Source organism: Caloenas nicobarica, chromosome 11, assembly GCF_036013445.1.
Source record: "Caloenas nicobarica isolate bCalNic1 chromosome 11, bCalNic1.hap1, whole genome shotgun sequence".
Classification (NCBI taxonomy): Eukaryota; Metazoa; Chordata; class Aves; order Columbiformes; family Columbidae; genus Caloenas; species Caloenas nicobarica.
In genome coordinates this window covers 9,349,241-9,372,498 of record NC_088255.1, presented here as the reverse complement: position 1 = coordinate 9,372,498, position 23,258 = coordinate 9,349,241, and the positions used below count along the sequence as shown (strand labels likewise).

Below are 23,258 nucleotides of genomic sequence, written 5' to 3'. Positions count from 1 at the left end.
CTCTTTTACGGCTGTCATATTTAGGTTACTTGTTCTGTCCTATATCCTAGTTTCTTGTTAGCCTTTTTATTTCTGAGAGCATTTATGCACCAGGTGGAAGACAGAGAGCATCTGTTGTGTCTAGGTAAGGCTGAACCTGTTCATTATTTTCTTAGTTGGGACCGTGGAAAAAGATGAACAAAAAATTAAATTCCTGCTTGTGGCAAGACGTGCCATGCAAATAGGCGAGGAGATTACCTTTGTCCTCCCGAGACACTGCTGAGAATTTGATTGCATCTCGGTATTGGGAAGGCCACATCTTGGTTCCTATGCCCTATTTAATCCTCTTCTTGGAATTATTAAAATTAAAGAACTATTAATTCCTTATATTAAGATGAAAGGAGAAAAATCATCATAATGTGCATACTCAGCACGTCTTGTCACATGCCATTGCTCAGGTGGTGGTTAATAGTCTATGGCATAGATTTGAGACTGAATTGTATATCCAGAGAAATGTTGCGTAATTCATCATCTTTATCTGAAAGTGTCAGGAGAATCATAAGGTATTGATTTGGCCTTTTTGTATAACTCAGATGAGAATTTTTTCTTGGGTCAAGATTGTGTTTTAACAGGAAGAAAAGGATTAGAAAAACTTCTGTTGCCCAATAATTTGAAATTTTATCTTTCACACCCATATTATTTTTAACATTTTTGGTTCTTCTTCAGCAATCTTTTTTATTCTATACAGGCTTAGATAAACTAATTTTAATGTGTGAAAGGGGTTTTATATATTCTCAGACGGTTTTGGTACTTCAGGAGTTAGTCATGTGGTTGTACACTAAAAGTTACAGAAGTGACTGCATGGCTGACTGTCATGATCTCCATTTACACAGAACATTTAAATATACTCAAAATTAGGTACACTCTTATGTACTATTTTGCTAAGAAATGCTTAAGTGTGGCTTAGAAAAGACAACTCCTGGGAATAAAAAGCTATTCAAGTTTTATGCCTACTGAGTCCTTTAAAATTCTGTTTACTATGCCCAATACATTTTAAATTGATGCCAGATATGATAGCTTCTATTTTTTCTGTCATCGAGCTGTTAAATATATTACTATTCAACATTTTTGTATGAATAACACCTTTCCTATTTCAACTTTGTTTTTTTGAAGTAACTTCCTGCTATAACAATATTTTCTGGAAAAAAGTCAAGAATACTTAAATACCTTAAACAGGTTTTACAAGTTAACAATTCTGCTATAATTAGTCTTCAGCCTACCTCTGGCTGCATGGATTTAAAGCTATCAGGGTTTACTGTTTTGTGAAAAATATGTTTTACTTTGTTTGGACATGCTTGTCGTAAGTTTCTCAGTATATCATTATCCTATAAAACCTCCCACTGGCAGTGTCTGGAAGAAAAAGATATAGTGTAAACTATAGAAGACCTAATGGCAGCTTCCTGCGAACATTCGTTCTTGAGTCAACAACGTTTGTTTTTGTTTTTGCTTTTGTGAAAATATGTCACAATCTAGCCTTTCATATAAATTTCCTAGTTTTATTTATCAGCCTAGGAGAGCATTTATCCACATCTTCTACTTTCCCCTATTTTTTGTCCTTTTCGTTCCATGATATCTGTGTTTCTGGCCATACCACCAGTGAGTGTTTGCACACATAAATTATACACCTAAAACCACTCATCACTAGAAAATTTACTACTTCTAATATCTTTCTCATGAACAGTTGTGTTTATTTCTGAGTTGACTTCTCTGGTAAAGACAGCAATGCTCTTAGCTTTGGTTCAGCTCTTTGTTTTTTCAAGACTCTCATTTTAGATATTACAGTGTATATGGGACCATGTGGGGTTTTAACCATAAGCCTGTGCTGGGAATATTAAAATGGTTTTAGTTGATAAATGCAACTCTGGGTAAAAATAATAGTGGATTGCTATCTATATTAACTATACTGCTTCTACCCTGCTGAAGCCAAGGGCAGAACATGGGAGCAGGGTATATCCTCCTGACAGAGGATGTAATTGGCTTTTCTTTTTTCTTTTTGAAGCCCTGTTTGGAGAAGGCAGAGGAAAGTTGCTGTCTTTTAAGATAAGGAGCATGAATCTTCTTTCCTATGTCCAGGAAGCTTATGTTATTTGTTTGGGGAATTTTTTTCTCTTCTGGGCTTGTTTTTGGCAGCTTAGCTACAAACTCCGGTTAACTAAAGGAGAGACAGATACTACAGATAGTGTCTTGGAAAAGTAGATACTCTTCTCTTTTTTTTCCTTATTTTTTCTAACTTCTTTAAACATTCTTTGCCATTATTTTGGCTTGAGTATGAAATACTTGGTGCTTTTGTAGTATTATAACAACATAGTAAGTTAACAGTTGTTATTATTTTTATTATCATGTGTTACAATGCATTTACAGCAATGAGAGTTGCTCTTGTCATGGCATATTTTCCCTCCTTTTGAGGTGGAATGTTGTATAACGTTACATGAAGTACCACGAGATACATCTCAGATTAAACTATATTCATAATGCAATACAGTAGGATAGCAGTTTTTCAAACAACTTGCACGACACTAAATTTGTCTGGGGGACTCCGAGTTTGTATCATGGGGAGTGCCTGTCAGACAGGATGAGATGTACAGCAAGGAAATTTGGATAACCAGGATCATACTGTGAGCATTTAGAGTTTTTGTTGACCAAATCTCTTATATGTAGAAAGGCTATATTTCTTGTTTGTTCATTTATAGAAAGCCTCTTTAATATTACACTATCACATGAATTTACTGAACAGATGTTGTATTATAAGCTGTTACTTTTGATCTTGTAATGAACAGTAGATTTTAGATAAGTGGCACCAGCATAAAGAAGACCTCAGACTGGAAAATCCAACTTATAAGGGAATTCTTGCGCTCTAATTTTGAATATTTTATTTACTAATTGTAAACAGAGTTTCTTAAAAGAAAAAAAGTAAACCGTCAATTTTAAGTGCCCAGCTCTCTTCCTAGATAAGAAAATTTTCAAAGATCCTATATGTTTTTGCTTACCACGGTGTCTTTGTTATCCCAAGAAAGATGGAAAGATATGATGATTTCATATACCAGTGATTTGATTTTATTTCATTTTTTACTAGCCTTGAAAACACTATTCTTCTCAGTATCCCTTATACCAAGCAAGATTAAGAAAAATCCAACTTTCAAAAAAAAATCTCTAAGCTGTGTTCTCTAAATGAATTAGAATTATTGAAATCTGCTACGGTCTCTGTGGAGATTTTGCTTTGTAGAGGTGTTTCCTGTGGAATTCATCTTAGAGAGGGAAAGGAATTTAGTTGTCATTTATGTGCATATGTGTGTGTTCACTGAAGTGATTTTGAAGCTCTTATGCATGCACCAAGAAACTGGAGAAATTAGATATTTGGGAGTGGAAATTGGTGGTCTTCCAGGCAATATTGGATCTGAAAGTGCTAAATCCTTTAATAAATAAACCCTGATTCAGACTGGAATGTCTTGGCTTGATCTTAAAGGTGATATTATGAGGAACTTCTAGCTGTTGACTAGCCTCAAAGATAATTATCTGCACATTCCAGTCTTGTTCTGCCATCAGCAGTGCCTGAGGTCTGAATGGAGCAAATGTTATTTCCACTAAAAGTATATTATATTTAGACTATCCTCATTCCCAAACATTTCCAAAAAATATTTGCATCTGACTGGAAATTTGAAGAATAAAATAGTTAAATAACTATATAACCTGCTTCGTAGAGTCCTGTGTACTTAACACAGGAGTCATAATTCCAGCCATTTTAGGCCTTCTTTTTTTTTTACTATGGCATCATATGTTGTGAGCACACAGTTATATTGTTGGTGTTACTATTTTTTAAATATTAATATATAATATATATAAAAATATATATTAATATATAAATAGGCTGTGAATGAAAGAATAAGCGTTTCTTTGTTGAACATTTTGGAGGTTAGATCTCTTAAAACACATCAATACAATGTTGAGGATTTTGCTTCTAATACAGATCAGATGTTCAACAAATTTCATACTTTATCAGGTACCGGAGCTGATTTGAGAACCTGAATAGCCCATGTGAAATAGTATATGTATAATTTAAGCATTAATGAGTGACGTTTCTGTATCAGGCACCTCGAAATGGATGGAAATGCTCTTCTGCCTTAAAAAAACCGCCTACTTAATTCATAGTACATTACCGTTTACTTAATACATGATAAATTTAAGAATTCTTTACTTCATAAGTTTTACCTGCAAAATAGAAATTTGATTCTTCAAATGACGTAACTGCTGGGTGTAGCAGAGACTTCTGTAATGAAGTTTATCTGTGGGACAAATGCATGTACAAAGTTGAGAAAGAAAGCAAGCATTAATTTATAACATGCTGTGTCAATATGTAGGTATGTAAGTACACTCTAATACAGTTTTAATGTATCCTCACTTGTGGGATTGTGTGTTCCTTGCATAGGGACTCTAGATCTTTAAAAATCCTTCAAATGTACAACTTGATGTAGACATAGTCATCTCTGTCCTCTGAAACCAAATCTGTCTTTGGATGAGAGGGACTAAAGAATAATAAAAGACATGTCATGATGAGAACTATTATAGGGAGTATGAACAGAGGCAAGGGTATTAAGTTACAGGAAAGGTCAAGGAGATCCAAAAGACAGTTCTCATCAAGGCCAGTTCAAGCCTCCCAGCTTTAAGTTTTGTAAGTTCTGTCACTTGGCATGTCTTCTTAATGCCCGTATATTTTGCCTCAAAATAGAGTGAATAATATAAACTTCTAGATCTGCATGTTTTCTGTTTATACTCTCCTGCATTAGGCCTCATGTGGGAAGAGGCTTGATAGACTAAGAAGGAAAACAAGGTTTTAGCTGAGAAATAAAAGGCAGTTTGTTAGTTAACGCTTCTTTTACTACTTTCCTTTTTTTTCATCTAGTGAGAAATATTGTTGTTCTCATTAAACTTTACCTAATGTATTTTGCCTAAAAAAATATTTATAGCTGTATAAAACTTAGACTTTTACATAAGTGCCCATTGCTTTGGTATCTAAATAATATTCAAACAAGTACAGTTATAATAGTAAAATCTTCAGTAAATTCCACAGAGCAATTATTGTGGTTGCCCGGTTCAGGCCAAGGCTTCATAGTGCACTTTCTCTTAGTTTTCTTTTTATAAACTGATTATTACTTTATCTATACAGCAACTTCATACTACCTGTAAACAGGATTATTGCATCTAATGAAGCTGCCTTTCATAAGGATTCCTGTTGTAATGCAATGTGAAGTGCAATTTAGGAAGCATGAAAGCTCTTTCTAAATGTTGACAGCTGGTGTTCTTCAATATTTATTCTAGCAGATGGGAAAATCTGCTTGTAATCACTAAATGAGAAAAGCTGCCTTGCCCTAGTTGTTGAGTATATAACCCACAAAAAGGCTGAGCAATAACTAGTAGATAATAGTTGGGAAATCAATTAAATTCTATAGGGAAGATCTGTTAGAATATTTCAACTGTCATATCTTTGGGCTGAGAAGACAAAAAAGGAAAAACATTTAGTTAAGTGACTACTGAGCACAATTTGGAACTGAAGCATTCCAAGAATAATATGGAGAAATGTTCCAATATAACCTAGAGAAGCAGGTTGGGAAGATGAAGTAGCAGAGGAAGTGTTGGTTCTGCAAATTCTGGAAGCTTCCTAAAGACGCAGGTCTGTGATATTTATGACATCAGAAGCCCAAAGCTGCTAGATGGGAGACAGAAATTTGAATTGCAGATCATCATAGTGGGGGAGGACTTGTGGACAGTTATGAGAGGGAAGAACATCTGAATTCATAGAACAGAGAGCTAAGCACCATTTTCTGTTGTCTTTTTCTATTATTTCTTTTTACTGGGTAGATGTTGGGATAATATCAGTACTCTGGAATAGTGGAGTGATAAGGTGAATAGGAGTGTAAGTATTATAATCTTCTTCTCCTCTTTTTCAGTCTAGCAAATCAAAATCTATGATTCAGTAGAAATGCATTACCAAATGCATATTTGGCTGATATATCATTAACTGCATGAGGGGAGACAAACAAAAAGTCTAGGTGCTGAAACTTGAATTACAATATTTGCATTTTTATACTTGGGCCAAACTCTCACAAACTGATGTGACAGAACTGAAATATTTGTTTTCTTTGTAGGTGATGCAAAAGTTTAAGTGACAGCTCTTTTTCTTTGTCTGGGCATCCTCACTAAATCTTGTTTTGGTTCAGTGGTGGTCAGACAATGTGGTTTTGTTGCCTGGAAAAGAGCAAGTTCTGTAATTCCGCATCTTTGTTTTTCCCAATAATGCTTTTATTCATTGTTAACTATTGCTATATTTCACAAAGAGATGGAGACGAATTTTTCAGGAGCTAACCTGGAGTAAAAACACTGTTATAAAATCTCTTCCTCTTCCTTCCTTCAGATAGTGATTGAGGAAAATTGTGCAGTTTCAGGACGACAGAATTTCTTCAACTGTCTTCCTGCTGTCAGTATTCTCTCCCCTACCTGATTTTCTTCTCCCATCTCTGTAATCACAGTGAGGCATTCCTACAGAGTTTCTTTTCTGCATACTCTCTGTGTGTGTATAATTCTGCACATTCTGTCTCTTTGCAGCTTTGCTCTGCAGCATTGCATTTTGCCTGTGCAATCACATGTAAGGATGTGTTTAGTTGCTGCAGAGTTTCTTCCTGATGAGTGTGCCTGCAGCACTGTGGAGGCATCTACGGGCTCTGTGATGTTTCTCTGCTTCGGCTGCATGGCAGCAGCTCTCCTCCGAGAGGCACCAGGCTGTGCAGCCACCCTCACATCTGACTCTCTTTTTGCACAAGTAGTATTTCCTTAGACTTGTTGAGTTCAGTTCAGCATCCTGCTCCTCCAGCTCTGCTTCTTCCTCCCACAGGGAATTTCTCTCTAGCGTGGCGATTGAGAGGAGGCACTATGATCTGTGACTGATTTATCCAGTAAGCTTATTTCTGTGTAGTAGGTGTGGGGATAGTTTCATGCACAGGGAGCTACAATTTGAGCAAGATTTTTATTTAGCACACTGAAACTTTGACGTGCTGGTTGTAAACTGCCTTCATGGAGGAATTCCTGCTGACAAATTCTGGGTTGAATTTTTTTTTTTTTTTTTCCTTCCATCATGTGATCATTCCTAGCTTATCATGTGTTAATAATGGAGTCCAGTTGTCAGTCATTTTGTTGTCTCCTGGCTGTCCTATTCTGGCCAGGCTCATAGTGCTTCAGTTCTGTTCCTATCGACTGGTCTCTTTGTGAAGAGACCCTCCAAAGCAGGTGTGGTGGTTGTTTTTGTGGTTGGTTGGTTGGTTGGTTTTTTTAGATTTCCTTCAAAGGAACCCTTTTCCCTAGAAAAGTACCAGAAATTACACAAAATATATAACATTTAGTTTTAAGGCTTACGTGCAGCTTATTTGACCTATAAAGATGGAGCCCCTATTGGTAAACTCAGGTTGCTTATGTTCCTATCACATCTGAAACATCTTAGCTCTTTGTAGTCCTGCCCATGTGTTCTCCTGTACTTCGCCTATGGCTCTGGATAAATTTGAGTAAGGATATAACTACCAATTGCTATAGCAAGTATTAATTTTTTTTTCTTGATAAGAGTGATCTGTAAATGGGTATGCCAGAGCTGGAACTTTGCTCTTTTATGTACAGACATACCATGGTTTTTCTTAAATTTATGTATGCAGTTGATATTGCATTATATACAATAGGAATTAATTTTAGTATTTAATCATGTAATTTAATCATGTAATTTAATCATTAAACTGGGAATTTTGTAGGTTTGCTGAGCCAATAAAATATTGCATAAATAATTTTATAGTAAAAATGGCATAGAATTAAGTAAACAGGGAAAGACAATCTGTGTTAAGAGAAGAGCACAGATACAGCTTCCCTGGGCGTTCAGTACTCACATGAACACTGTGTTAAAAGTACTAAAAACAGTATCAAATTTGTCTGGTGCAGAAGCTATACCTTGTTGACAGTTGCAGGGATCTTTTTAGTTATCTTGCTGCATAATAATGTTATTTAGCTTTTGTCGAAGCTAGATAGGAAACCTTATTTTCTGAGATTTCTCATGTAAAACAATCCAAGTATTTTCACACGATAACATTTTCACTTTAATAATCTTGCTTTGTATTTCACAATTTGTAAACATATTGTAGTATGTGGAGAAACTCTTATGTACCTAAGCTACCTGTTTGCAGTAAGTCTTCACACATACCATGCGAGTCCCTGCTGCCTTTGGAAATATTCTAAGGGAGAAGCATTTCTAAATTTAAGAATATATTTGGACTATGGGTTAAAAGCAGTGGGGAAGTAGCTTTGTGCAGTGTAACCTAACAAGTGTGCTAAGAATCAACTTTTGGCAAGAAAACTCCCAATTTGCCCTCTCTCCATGAAGTTGACCTGGTGGATGAAATAGTAGATGTGTGTATGATTCTAGGCATGCCTTCTCCAAAGATCAACATTTGTACACACTTTAGTCACCTTTTATACGCAGTGCTATTGACATTAACCAGAGAGGCCAGGCTGACAGCGCTGTGCTTTAACACCAGCTAAAGAGTTGCTCTGCTCTACTTGCATGGTTTATCTAAAAAGACTCAACACTGAAATCACACAGCGTAATTGTTTTCAGTCTGTAAGAGTTCTCTTCCATATACAATATCCTGTAGGACAATTGAGTGTCCTACTGAAATCAACACATGTTCAATAGCTAATTCAATTACATATTTTTTTATACTTCTGAAAACATTAGGTTGAACTCTATAATTTATCAATTATATCTAAATCTGCTTTCATTTGCACAACTATAAAACACCTTTAATGCTACTTTTGTAATTAGTTTTGCACTGTATCAAACAAGTGTAAGGTCAGAACTGAAGCCATTAGCCATTTAAAACAATCAGAGACTTGCTCAACTGAAGCTCAATGGAAAAGGACAGAAAACTATTAAGATATGTTAATTAAATAATTCATTTTCAAACTAAATAAAAAAATATTAAAAGTTGCAACTTTTTTTTTTTTTGTAAGAAGTGGAATTGCAGGGTTGCTCAGGTGCTTGGTCTTGTGTCCATTACAGTGCAGGTCTGGATGAGGCCAACAGTGAGTTGGGCCTTGGCAGCGTGAAGTTTACCTTGGACAAAGAGCATTTGTTGTCTGATTCCTGCAACACTTTGAATATTCTATCTTTATTGACATCATCTAAGGGTTGGGTTTTTTTCTAATTTACATAGCATTGCAAAATCAGAATGTGATATTAATTCCTCCATCATATAACTGTATTTTACTGCTAATGAAAGAGCTTTTGTTTGGGGTGAAACATTCCAGCTGTATCTGTGAGGAGTATTCTGCCATCTTCAGTTTTGCAGGAGGTCACATTCACGTTTGGACAGTGCGTTGTCCTACAGTGTTTTCTAGCTGAAACTAATTGAGAATACTATCACTAGAGGCCAGTTGTGTTTCACAAGATAAAGTGTTTAAATAGATGACAGTATTCACAGAACTGAAGTGGAAACATTGTTTTTGTTTGCACTTGAGAATAGTTATTGTTTTCATCTGTCAAGAAACATGACAGTAGAGCACAGAGGCCAACAATATTTATACCATCGTTTTAATTTGATTTAATTGAAACTATATATATATATTTAAATGTTTTGGTTGTTTCTTCTGGTGGTTGTTTTGGTTTGGCTTTTTAAACTGTTTATGATACTGTTTAATTGATTATTACCAATATTTTCCAAAATTATTTAATTATGTTTTTCAATTATAGGCAAAATCACTATATTAATTGGAAGACCAGATAATGAATCCAAGAATTATGTTGTCGTGGTCTTATATTTTATTGAATTAGTGAGGTTCAGAGTAAAAGATGATGGAAATTCTGACCGTCAGTATCAAGAAAATAATTTTAATACAATTCCCAGAACTGTCTTGCAAAATCTTACATGGCTCAGTCAAGACCACTAGATTATTAATCCTTCCACTTAATATATATATTTATTTTAATCTATGGGATTCTACTAAATTCTAGAGTATTTTTATGTAGACATGGACATATGTCTCCATCACAACACCATGCTACTATAACTTAACACGACTGGTGGCCACCATGCAACAGCCAGCAAGGAAATATTGAGGAAACTAAAGTACCTTCTCTCACTGACTGTGGTCCTTACAAGTCTGGATGGGAAATATGTGCTATGTCTACACTGTTTCTCTTCTTTATCTGAATAAAACTAAACCTCATGTATTTTTAACATGGCACTCAGCATGAGGATTCAGATATTTTTAATCCTACATTATGTAATAATCTCAATAAGGTTTCCAATTTCAAATCCTGCAGCATGGCATCCCATTTGATAATTGTGCTGTTGTGTTGCTAGGAAGCTGGCAAGTCATTTCGTGGGGATTAATATTTCAGTGCTTCTCGTAATTTGTGTTATACTACTGCTGCACTGCTGGTTGATATTGTTGGGCCCTACTTGCCTGGTCCATTATGATTGAAAAAAAAAAAGCAAACCCAAGTTGAAAATGAACTATTATCCTGGATTTTATAGAAGTTCTACTTAATTTTCTGTCAAATCCTTCACTTATGGTGTTTATTTTAAAGCTTATATGCATTCTAAAATATGAGTAGTTTTTTCTTCTTTGTCAGTATCCAAAATTGTAAGAGATAGCATGTGTCTAATTTCTTCATTTGGAAAGGTTCAGAAGCATCAGCCTCCATATACTGGTTTTGTTAAACCTGTTTCCTGGGTTTAAAAGCTGTGATTGAAGATTAGAGGTGAGGAGTTTGGCTACGGATGACAAATGGGATGGGAAGAGAGTGGAGGGGAGGGTGACAAAGAGTTTATTTCCATGTCTTGCAAAGCTCAGTATGACACTTTGCCACGTCTGTTTGCTTTTGTGAAAAACACCTTTGTAATGAAACTGTTCAGGCAGTTGTACACTATCCAAGTTCCCATTAGAAACAGAAAGAAACAAGGTATTTACAAATACAGACAGGGTTGGCAATTTGAAGAGCAGTGGGTTCACATGGCTTGTGTTGGACCTCCTGGAGGTGTGTGGTGGAGTTAGGAGATGGAGCGGTGCCTGCCCGGGCAGCAGCCGCCAGGGCAGGATGCTGGGATGCCTGGCACACCCTGCACCGTGCCCAGCACAGGGAATCCAGCAGCGAAAAACCTGCAGCCTCCAGCCTGTGAGTCACAAGAGCTGCTAGGTGGATGTTTGTGTGCACAAATGGAGCTTTTTGTGTGTTTTCCCTTGTCTCTGTGAATGTGTTATCTATGTCCTTTTACTCCAGTGACAGAATAAATTTGTAGGAAAGCCATAAAGAGAAACTTTCAGGAATATAGTCTTTCATTTTTTTTTTTGCGATCTCATGCTTAATCATGGGGAAAAAATCGACCAAACAAAAACCCCCAAATATAGATTGTATTAAATTAATCTTTCCTGAACTGTAGATAACTGAAACTTATATAGTGTGTAACTAGGCAAAAAAAAAAAAAAAAAAAAAGTATTTCTGTACCCAGTGGAAAAAAAAAGAAAGCACCTTTCAAAACAACTGGATGGATTTTTGCACTGAATGACCTCTTCTTATAAAAGTACAGCTCACATAAACCTGTGGTGATTCAATGTAATAGTTTGTTAAACCTATTACTATTATTACTATTATTATTATTTGTAATGGTTAATATTCTTGCATTAAAGTGAAGAATCTGTAAGTGAATAGTAGGATTTATTTATTTTATTTTATGATGTAAAAATCATGAATGAGCTGTGGGTACTAACACAAGATTAGGTTTTAAATTAGAGTAGGTATGGATTTTTTGTACAGCTACTGATACTTTAAAAATTCAGCTAGGGAAATACAGTACTCCTTATATTTATCACTTGTACCATTAAAATGAAGTGCCAACTCTTTAAGGATAGTAATACTAATAATGCTAACCTTGATCGCTGGAAAGTTGCCAGCTCTTCATCGTCCTGCAGAAATATATTATACTTGAACTGAGAAAACATGCAATTGTCCCTCCCCCTTATTCCCACAAACTGGAACAGTATTATGTTAGCATGAGTTGTGCTGAGCCGAATCCAATCTGGAATTAGGAATGCTCCAGGGCATTTTTAACAAACTGTCATTCATTTGAACTCCAGCCTTCTTTAATTTGCAGAATCTGGTAGCACAGATGTATACTTCAGCCACATTCATTTCTTTTTCTTATCTTGGTGTAAAACACTGCTGATTGGACTTGAAAATGTGAAGCTGCAGAAGAAGTAGAAAGTGTTCATTTAAAATAGACTCAAAACTAAGAGGGAATTAGAATAGTTTAGTTTTTCGGTTTTCTGCCATTCTGAAATGTAAACTTACTTCTAGTACTGATTTTAATAAAATCCTTGAAGTGCTGAGGTCAGTTAGGCTTTCTGAAAGTATGAAAAAAATAATGGGATTTATTAGAAAAGGCAAAGGATCAAATGAGGCCGTTGTCTTGCAAAGGGGAAGAAAACCCAGTTAATAATGTATTCAGGGTGTAGAGTACTTACTGGCAAGGAACTCTGTATTCAGTGAGGTTGTCATGGTAAACTTTTTTAAAACATGAATTCTTATTAGTTCTTCAGCAGTATCTAAAATAGCAAAGTTTCTGATGAGTAGTTAGACTAAGAGATATAGAGGGGAAAGGCACTAAGTGCCTTGCCAGGCTGGGTCAGGAGCCCCCATGGAGCTTGGAGATGTTCGATTCCAGCTGCCCAAAAGGCGTCGCTGGCAAGCACAGGGAATCAGGAGGGGCTGCACCAGCGGCTCTGGCCAAATGTCAGTGCTGCCTGCCCAGCACATGGGGGCATTTAAAATGGTGCTTGGATTTGAGATGTTACTGGCAAACAGCAGTTATTTGAGAGACATTTCTGTGTAAATAAAGGTCTTAAAGATGCATATGTGATAATTAGGGTAGAACAGATGCTTCAGTTTGGGAGGAAAATGGCTGGATGAGATATTACAGGTAACAAATGTGGTCATAAATACAAAATTTATCTTGATCCTTTGTACAGTAATAAGAAGAGTATGTAAATGTGCCACTAGGTCATTATTGAACTGATACTTCAACAGGGGACTCAATACAATATCCAGAAAGTGGGAAAACTAAAAAAACCTGGGAGGCAGGACCATACCAGTGCTTTGGAAAGGAAAGGACTCCTGGACACACAGTATTCTGTACATGAAGTGCCCCTAAATGCGACAAAAGAGACATTTGCCGTAGGTCAGAAATCTAAAATTTTGCACTAGTAGTACTGGATTTTGTTCCATTTCTCACAGTAGGACTAGTAGGCAGTGAATCAACATTAACCCTTCATTTTTTTCTGGCATAATTTTAATCCTAATATCAAAGAAGAGAATATGTGCTTAGATTAAGAATTTGTTTTATGTTTTACAATGTTTTTTTACCCCTAGACTTTTATATCTAGTTAATACTACCTTCAGTGCTTAAAGTTAATTTCCTGTTATAATATATCTGTTACAGCTGCATAATAAGCATGCTAAGATGATTGTGTGTGCAACTTCAGCATTCACACATTTACATTTGATAGTAGTTGATTAAAAACCAAACCAAAACAAACCAGTTTATTTTCCACATGCCTGCCAGTAGAATTCTGCTGCAGGTGTTGGTGAGACAGTTAACTGGGAAAACATGCAACTCTGAACTTGGGTCATATTCCAAAAGTGAAGGAAGAACTATCTGGCAAATACTGTGTTGAAAGTGTAAATGAAAGTATAACTTTCATGTCTACATGTGTTAACGATTTGTGGTTTCAAAAAGTTTTCATATTTAAATTTTTAAAGATTTTTTCCCTCTCTTTTAAGCTTTGATCTCTTTTGTCTGGTAATAGAAGAGTATGTTATTAATATACAGTAACAAATCCACAGCTTTGGTTTCGACAAGTCTTTAATTGCATTAAATGTTTTAAAATGATACTGATGTGACATATCAGAAATTAGGTGAGCTTTCAGTCAGTCAACAGGTTGGGTACTAAATTCAGCTAAACCTGTAGGAAAAGGAGGGCAATGATACTAAAGATACAGAAGTGCTACTGTTCTGCTTTTTATGTTCTCATCTGCCAAACACATCTACGAGTGTGGAGTGACTTGGTGTTCAAAGATGCTGTCTCGAATCAAGGGTCTGTACAAAGGAATGACTTTGCAGCCTTGAATCCTTTCTACTGTTTCCATTAATGTATGTTGCCTGGAATTATCTAACAGGCTGAAGGCTCAGCAGAAACTATGTGCAGTTTTTAGAAACCACAAGAATAAGCCTAAGAAATAACCCAATAAAACAGGAAGAAATATCATATTATGTTTCAGTTATTGAGGCTTGTCCTTGTTGGAGACTGTGTGTTTGTGTTCTTGTACTAAAACAGAAAAGGAAGTATCTGGTGTTATATTAGAAATGGAATATATTTTTAAAGAAATATGATATGTCTCCTTATGTGTTTGTGGTGGTTTGTTTTGTTTGTGGGTTGGTTTTTTTTTTAATATATATATATTTTGCTGGGATTTATGTGCAAATCCAGCTTTTTAATTTTTTTTATTTCCCTCAAGTATATTTTCTCTGCTGCTTCTATTGTGAAGGTTCACTAGATAGTATTTTTACAAAGTTACCTAAAACCTTCATCTTTCTTGAGAGTTTGCTTTAGTGGAATCTTGTACCTGCACAGACTCTACTGCACAATTTGCACTCCTTGCTATTTCATTTGTATCAGTATTACACTGGTTTTACTTTCTGAGTGGAAGGTTGAACATCAGTATTTTCAAACAGGGTGTGAGTCCTCATTATAACTGGATGAAGTCCGTAATATTTATTTTGCTTTATTGAACCTGTTATATAGGCAGCAATGTGTGTTCAAATGGAACTATGTGGCGCTTAAACACTGATTGTGTGCTAGTAGTATTTAGATAACAACAACAACAACCAACAATTAAGCATGAACTTGGGAGAAAACATCTTATTTTCTCTGTAGACAAACTGACTACATGACCACAGTGGAACATTGTCAGACTTTTCAATACACCGCCCAAGTGAATGCTTTTCAATGACTTCCATAACGTAAACAACTGGTATATATGCTGTCTTCCGTTTCATTTTATTTAGGTGTTCTTCCTGAAGTGTTGGCTAATTTATACAATGTTAATATATGGATAAAGGAGACGAGAAAGAAAATACAGGAAAAAGGACACTCATTATTGAAATAATTATATCTCATAAAGACAAATTAAATTTGGTGCTTACTTGCAGCTCTTAATGCAAAATCTGTCATTTGAATAGGTGGAAATCATGTTGGTGTCCTGGTTACTATTCATGACCCTCTGGTTCTGTGGATACAGTGATTCACCACACAGTAAATTTTCTGCTACCAGACAGGTGTCATGTCTTTCTTTACTATGTTCTTTAAATAATGTGATAGAGTATTGAATACACTTTTTTTTTTTTGATTCTGAATTTCATTTTCTGAAAAGATGAAGGTTTTCTCAATTCCTGCAATAAGCAATTTATCCTACATCCAGTTGACATTTAGCAAAGCTACAGAAAGAGCGGGGTCACTCTCTTTTATTTCATACTACAGAGATTCTCAGAGTTGTCATGAGGAAAATAACTCAGTTGTTATTAGAGCAGTAGCAGACATTTAAAGTTCAGAATCATAGAATAATTCAGGTTAGAAGGGACCACTTGCGGCAACGCAGTCTAAACCCTGCTCAAAGCAGAGATAACTTTGAAGTCGAATCAGATTCTCCAGGCTTCATTCAGTCAAGATCTGAAAATACCCAAGGACTGGGGAGTCTGCATCTTCCCTGGGCAGCTTGTTCTGCACTGAAGGGTGTGCGTTTTTTGATGTAAAATACGTGGATTGTCAGGACCAGTTTCATATTATAGTATCTACAGCTGCATCTAAAATTTCTGAAATTACTATTATGATGAGTTACCACCACCCCGAATTTAAATAATATAAATGGTGCAGAAAATAGTTATAAGTTTTGTCTGTATGTGGCAGTGGCCCAGGTTAAATAGGTTTCTGGCAATCTGTTAGTTTTGTTTTGTATAAATGTTGCTTATTATTCAATGGATTCATGGAACTGGTAAGACTTTTTGGTATTTAAAGACTACTTTTATTGTTAGTTTTTAGAACAGTTAGGAAAGGAATAAATTTGAACAGCCACTTAAAATAATTCTTTTTTTTTTTTAAAAAAAGTATTTATATAGATTTAAGATTTGCTAATTGTAAAGAATATGAAGCTTAAGTGTTCTTTTTCTTTAGGTAGAAGAGCTGATGAATGCACTGGAAAAGACTAGACAAGAATTAGATTCCACCAAAGCTCGTCTTGCCTCAACACAGCAGTCTTTGGCTGAAAAAGAAGCACATCTGACTAACCTGAGAATAGAGCGAAGAAAACAGCTTGAAGAAATTCTAGAAATGAAGTAAGTACATTGATTTATCTATTTTACAGGAAAGTAAAAAATACTACTTTCTAGCTATAAAAAAAAGGGGGTTTTGTTGTTTTTGTTTGTTTTTCTGTGTATTTATTCAAGTCTGAATCTAAGGACTTATAGTAGTTGTAAAACTGTTAAATTCCTGTTCAAATATAGAAAGTCTTTACTGTAGAAGTATTCAACAATTGACATGAGAAGAATTTTTGAAAGCTGTCCTTTGTTACATGCAAATAAAATATTAGCACGGTGCAACTTCCATGGGAAAGTGAGAGTCTAAATCCTAATCTTTCAGTTGGAATTCTATGTTGAAGTTTCTGTTAGTGTGAAATTAAAGAGAAGGAGTTTATTAACTTTATGTGGATTGTGCAAAGTTTATAGCATTGAATCGGTGAAAAAAAAAAATCCAAACCAACAAAAAGCTATTTTTATACACATGATCACTATGTATTAGTGTACAGAACTGAAAAATGAAGATAGACCTATAATTCAAATCTAACTTTCTACCTACAATAAAGTTAAGTATCTGCAATTATGGGCCATTAAAGCTCTGACATGATCTTTTAAATTGACATTTGCCAAGAAAGGGTGAACCTGTTATGACTCAGGTAAACTGGTAAGTGTGCAGTTAACATTCAACAAAGAAAATTAACAGTTGTAATTTCTAAACTGTTTTACTGAGGGAGGAGAAAAAAACCCAAACACATAAGCCAGCAACTTCAGCTAAGTTGGTTTAGATATCCTTACATTTTAAAGGAAGTTAAATAATCAGAAAAAAAAATATAATAATGTTCTTGTAAATAAGATGAAGTGGAAATAGACGTATGCTTACTTGAGTTTTATAAAAGTAGGTTTCACTGTTTGCAGTGAAATCAAAAGAACTTCTGCTTTTTATTTAATGAGGCCTGTATCTATGCAGAAAAATGGGAACACATATGAATTACAGTAGTATGTGATATATTCTATAATAGGTAAAAGTTTTTAGTTTTCTGATTTTCTTTTATATGTACATATTCATCTATGATAACTCAGATGCTCAGTGACAGTATATTTCATGCAGTCATATATTTTCTGTATAGTCCTTTGCTCTGTTTCTTTAAGTGCGTGCTTATTTTTTTCTGAATGGTGATTTTTTTTTTCTCTTTTTATCATAATTATCAGTCATTGAGCACCACAGGGAAAAAAGCACACTGTCTTGAATTCTGTTATTGTGACTTTTTTGGTTGGGTTTGCAGAACCTCACAGGGGAACTATTTAAGGCATGTATCTGGTCTGGGAAGCAAGGTTGGCGAAAACTGGTGAAGTTTGACTTCTGTTTTGATAAAAGCTGTTCTATTTGATGAATAAAGGTCTAAGTGGATGGTACTGGTGGTGAAAGAGGAAGTATCAAAGGTCCAAGTTAGGAATATTTTGGAATTTAAAATTATATATAAACATATAGTGTGTTTTTAGAGTATAAATTTTTAAAAGTAAAATAGTAAAATTAGAAGAAAATTTTTAATTGGCATCTAAAAAATGGGTTAAAATTTCTAGTTAAATTGTGAGTGTTTTCTACTTAAATTGAGAGTGCCATTAGCCTTTTTTCTGTCAAGAGTTTCAATTGTTCATACGCAGTTTTCATTTTTAATCCTGAACTGACCTAAAATTTGTTCGAAATTCTAATTTAATATCAAAACCCTTCTTACCTGTAATAATAAAATAAAATTAATTATAATGCAGACTTCTTCCTATGTAGGCCACAGAGGGTGACCTAATGCTGTGTGAGGCAGCTTTCCCAGCTACCCACCCGTGTCATTACTTTTAAGAGCCTGATGCTCTAACTCATACACAAATCACTCCCCCGAAATCTATGGTTCAGCTAATAACTTAGAATTGGAACTCACTTTTATTAAGAAACATACATTCTGTTACTATTTTTAATTCTATCCTAACTTTAGTTGCTGTGAAATATGTTACAAAGCCAAGTTTGTATTGGAGATGGAATCATACAGAACTTCTGTTGCTTGTGGTGAGATGGAAAGAGTATAATACGGCTCTCGGATGTCAGGATGCTTTTGCTGATCTAGGAGATGAACGAAACAAAATATATAAAATCACAGTACAATATTACTGAACTGAGAGAACGAATAGAATAATGTCAGAAATTCACATTATCATATTTACTGTTTTTCTTTTACTGCCTTTTAAACAACATTAGTACTAAATCAAAGGAGCAAAAATGAACATACTTATTGATTTTTTTTTTTTTTTTTTTTTTGAGCAATGTGTATGGGAAGGGTTACATGACTGCTATTAGATTAAATGTAAATGCCAATTTCAGTTTCTTTAATAAGATATACTAAAATTAATACATACACATGTATTAGTAAAAGTCTTTTAGAAAGAATTCAGATATTTTATTACAGTAGTTTAATTTTTGAAATTGCTCACTGAAATAAGTGTATAACAAACAAACTTTGTAAAACTGCTGGGTTACAACCGAATATGCTAAATATAGCATTACAACTTTTTATGATTGTGTTCTCAAAGACAGACTGTACATGCCAGCTAAGGCCCAGACATCCACTGACAGAATAATGATAATGCTGTATTGTAGTAATATACTAAAATAGTGTGTCTTCTCTCTGATATTTTAAGATCATTTAGTAATTGGCAGCATTGACCGTAACTTCTATTCATCATTTTTAAATTTTTGGCTACTAGCTTACAGTTAAATAGGCATGAACTGTGTGTTCAAGAACATTTGTGATGATTTCCTGTGCTTATATTATGTTCGAGTTCCAAACATAACTCTCATTCTAGGCCCATCTGGTTGACATGGCCAAGGTTCATCTTAGTTTACCAGCTATAATCAGTTGTCAGTTTTAGATAACTTCTTCAGTTGTCATTACATGTTGCCATATACATTCAGTTGTTTAAGGAAGCTTGGAATAAAAATAGATAGCAACTTAATCTTGTTCATTACCTGATTGGTCTTTTTGAACTGAAACTATTAATAGATAATACCCATTAAATGACAGGTAATCTGATAGAAGGAGATAAACATCAAGTTATTCTTAACTCGATGACAACATGTGAGAAAGTAAGATTTATTTTAAAGAATTCCAAAGTATTAAGTTTGGAGAAGGACTTGCATTTGCATGTTACTTTCTAAATATGTGATTTTCTTTTTTTCCCAAATGTCTATTAAAAATATTATTATATTAGTTCTAGAGGAAATATTTTTGTTATGGTCATATTTTTTAGCAGTGTATACATAACTCATACCAACATTAATGGAAGTTACGCATACATGTGAACAGTAATATACAGCATGTGTTCAAGTCCATCATTTTGCTTAATTGTCTTAATGCTTTGTGCTCTTTCTATCTCTGAGATAAAAAAAACCACCAGCGCACTTATTTTTTAATAAGTGATAGTTTAAAAAAACTCTGCATTGCATAGTATGACAAAAGGCACGTTAATGTTTTTTAAAAATGTATTTATCATCCATAGAAATGTTTCAATTGGCCTGAACTTAAAAATTGGTAGTTAGAAATATATATCAAGACTACTTTTTCCAGACATTGTTTTCGTTTTCTGAAAGTCCCCAAGAAGGAACACAGCCTACTGAGAACTTCTCAAGGCTTGCCTAGAAAAGCTTATTCATTTTGTAACATGAAGAGCTTGAGGGTAGGAGCAGTTTCTGCTCTGTGATGTGGTGTAGTTTATTTCAGATGTTTCAGAAATGCCATATTTGTGGAACATATTTTCATGACCACAAGACGTCCACAGTGCTTTCATACAGATGTCCTTTCCTACATGGTGTTTCCTTCCAAAACTCACAAACCTGTTTGTAACAAAATTAGATAGCCGTACAGATAGATAAATGAGTATTTATATAATATTAAAATTGCTTTATATATGTATCCGAAATGAATGCCTGTCCTTATGAGAAGTGAATTTTACTCTGTGGAATAGATCATCTTTTTAGAAATGGTCAAAATTATTTTCCCTTTGAAAGATATAAAGATTGACCTGGAGAGCCAATAGTCATAAAAGAAAGTCTAATGGCATCTAAGGGAAAAGATATAAAAATTATTATCGCCTTTTCTGTTAGTTCAACTTTTAAATTATATGCATATAACCTTCAAGCTGTAATCACTGAAGTTAAAAACAAAACGCCCTCCTCAAGCCCCCAAAACTTGGAGTTTATTTGGTTAAAAGCCCATAAATTAGCTTTCTGTGGTGTTTACACTACTTAGAAATTTATTTAAATACAAGACTTTAAACAAAAACAATTTCCTTGCAGTTTTGCATTAATTTGATGCTCCTTCAGTGATGTAGTTACATGTGACAAACACTGCACTTCGTAGTGCAGACTGAACTTCATGTTTTGACTTGAAGATCTGTGAATTCTTAATTTCTGAGATCCAACTGTTAATTACCGAGTGTTTCCTTTAGCAGTCAACTCAGTACACTCAGGGCTCTTGAGCTTTCTGAGTATCCTGAATGAAATTCTTGCCAAGAGTTTGAAAGGTAATTTCCTTTACTTTGATAGAGTTCATGCCATCACCTGTGGGTATTGCTAAATCAGTTTTGTTGGAAGTGACTTTGCCCTGAAATTCACTACAATTTACGGAACAATATATATTTTCCCTTATGTGGAATAAATCAGATTACTTCAGTAATGAAGCATTAAGGATCTCCTAATAAAATAACCAGCTACTAGTCCTTTCATTCAATAACAAAAATAGAACATTGCTGTGCTGTCCAAAAAAAAATATTTTTAAATTAGATGTTGCAGTAAATTTTCTTACAGTGACAGTATAAAATTAAACATCCCTTCTTTTGTTTAAGTAACATTTTTTTCACTGAAAATAATAAATGAATATTGCTTATCTCTGTTTTTCAGTATGTTTATTTATTTAACAGCACCTGTGTATAGTCAAGGATGAAATATTTGTGGGAAGAAGGGGATAAAATGTTTTTTCCACCAACCATTCAGTCCCACCAGCTGCCACTCTTTGCAGAAGTGCTGACCACATACTGCACTTTTACCTGCTTGTTTGAGGTTCAGATACTCTGCCAAACAAGGAGAGGGCACTTGTATTTGCCGCTAGATGCCAGCCTTGGGTGCAAGACCATGGTTTGCATCTGCTTGGTTCAACAAACTGAGTATGAGCAGCTTCACAGAGTAAGCAGGAAGCTTGGCTTGTTTCAGGGAAGAGAATGTGTCTTGTCTGATTGCCTGTCACCTGGTCTGATGGTTCCCTCCTTCCTTTTAGTGCAGGAAATTCAAATGTGGCTTCCTGATGGACTTCTGAGGAGGGATGAAGAGGGACTTTGAATGGATTCTGGCAGTCAGGGATCACAGCCTAAGGGGAAGACTGTGTAAGATGTAAAACTAGAGAGTCACAGAGTTTGAAGGGAAGTCAAAATGCTTTATGGAGTACTTGTGGCAAAAGTATAAGGAAGTTTACAATTCATCTGGTTTTCTGCAGACATACCCCTTTTTTCCATCTATAAATTTTACTGGAGTAGAAGTTGGGGATTTCACATCTGTGTAGCAGCTCAGCAGGAGCTGCAGCTCTGACAAGGGATGTTGGATGTCCAGAGAATCTAGATGTGTTTCCAGCACCTGGACAAATCAGCTTCTGTCTCTGCCTTACATTCTACTGTTACTGTTTCCATCCATCACCATCTCAGACTGGCACTTGGGGACAGAAAGGGATAGGAATTCAACATGTTTTCCTTTATGTCCTAATTACTCCACCTCCAAAGGTTGTGTCACCCACCCTCATCGCTGTGAATACAGCTATGGTCAAAAATGCTTCTGAAGTCTCTGTGTGAGTAGTAAATCCAGTGCATCTGGAACATTTCAGAGTACTTGTGTATGCAGTTCACCTGTTCAGTGTGTACATGGGCCAGAAGCATGATGCTCATTGATGGGAAAGTCCCCAATGAAATTGTAGGGACTCTACTTGCGTGTATTGATGAAGTTAATTTCCTTTTTTGGGGGGTGTTACATACATCCACAAGGATGAAGAAAGCAATGTAGCAAGGTAGGAGAAATTGGCAATGTGATTTCAGGTTGAAACTACTCTTTGAAATTTCTTGAAGTCACTCTTTAAACCACTTAAAGTGATAGCTTCCCTATAGACACTGTCTGCTTTCTGTGTCACCATTAAGCAATGCTTTCCCCTTCTTTTCAGAAAGGAAAGCAAGAAGGTAGATAACCATTTCTCTTGCCTACACTGGAAATGGAGGTGTTTAACGAAAAGGTTTGGGCAAAGATGCTTAGTTCATGCTCCTTTTTGAAATGCTAGTATACTCAAAAAGAGCCAGCACTTACCCTGAGGAAGTTTAAGGAAATACAACATGGTCAGATTTCTTCAACTACTAATAAAGTATTATTTTGAAAGTAGGAAAATTTAGAAGTACTTTTTTCTACTTTGTCAGCTCTAGTACAGCCTATATTTTGAGAAAGATAGCTATGACAATTTCTTTAATGTGAAGTCTTTGACATATCTTTACTTAATAGTTTAGATGACAGACTAGGGTATTAATAGGTGTAGAGAAACATAATTTTCAGAAAGCAGTTTACTATTTTTTTTTGTAATTTTATTTTATTTATTTCATTATTGTATTTTAAATTTTATTTTATTTACTTGTTTCAGCTCTGGCAATGTATACTATAAACATATTCAGTGAATGGATAGCAAGTTGATTGTCTCAAAAGTTGTACCATTTCAAATA

The 23,258-nt window shown here is 35.0% G+C and overlaps 1 protein-coding gene across 1 annotated transcript in view; it reads left to right on the top strand.

The window, feature by feature from the left end:
* ERC2 (ELKS/RAB6-interacting/CAST family member 2) overlaps positions 1–23,258 on the top strand; it is a 400,553-nt gene that overhangs the window by 228,027 nt on the left and 149,268 nt on the right. Inside the window, exon 16 of the mRNA XM_065642652.1 lies at positions 16,351–16,511. Coding sequence (XP_065498724.1) covers positions 16,351–16,511 — 161 coding nt within the window. The remainder of the gene's footprint in view (positions 1–16,350; positions 16,512–23,258) is intronic.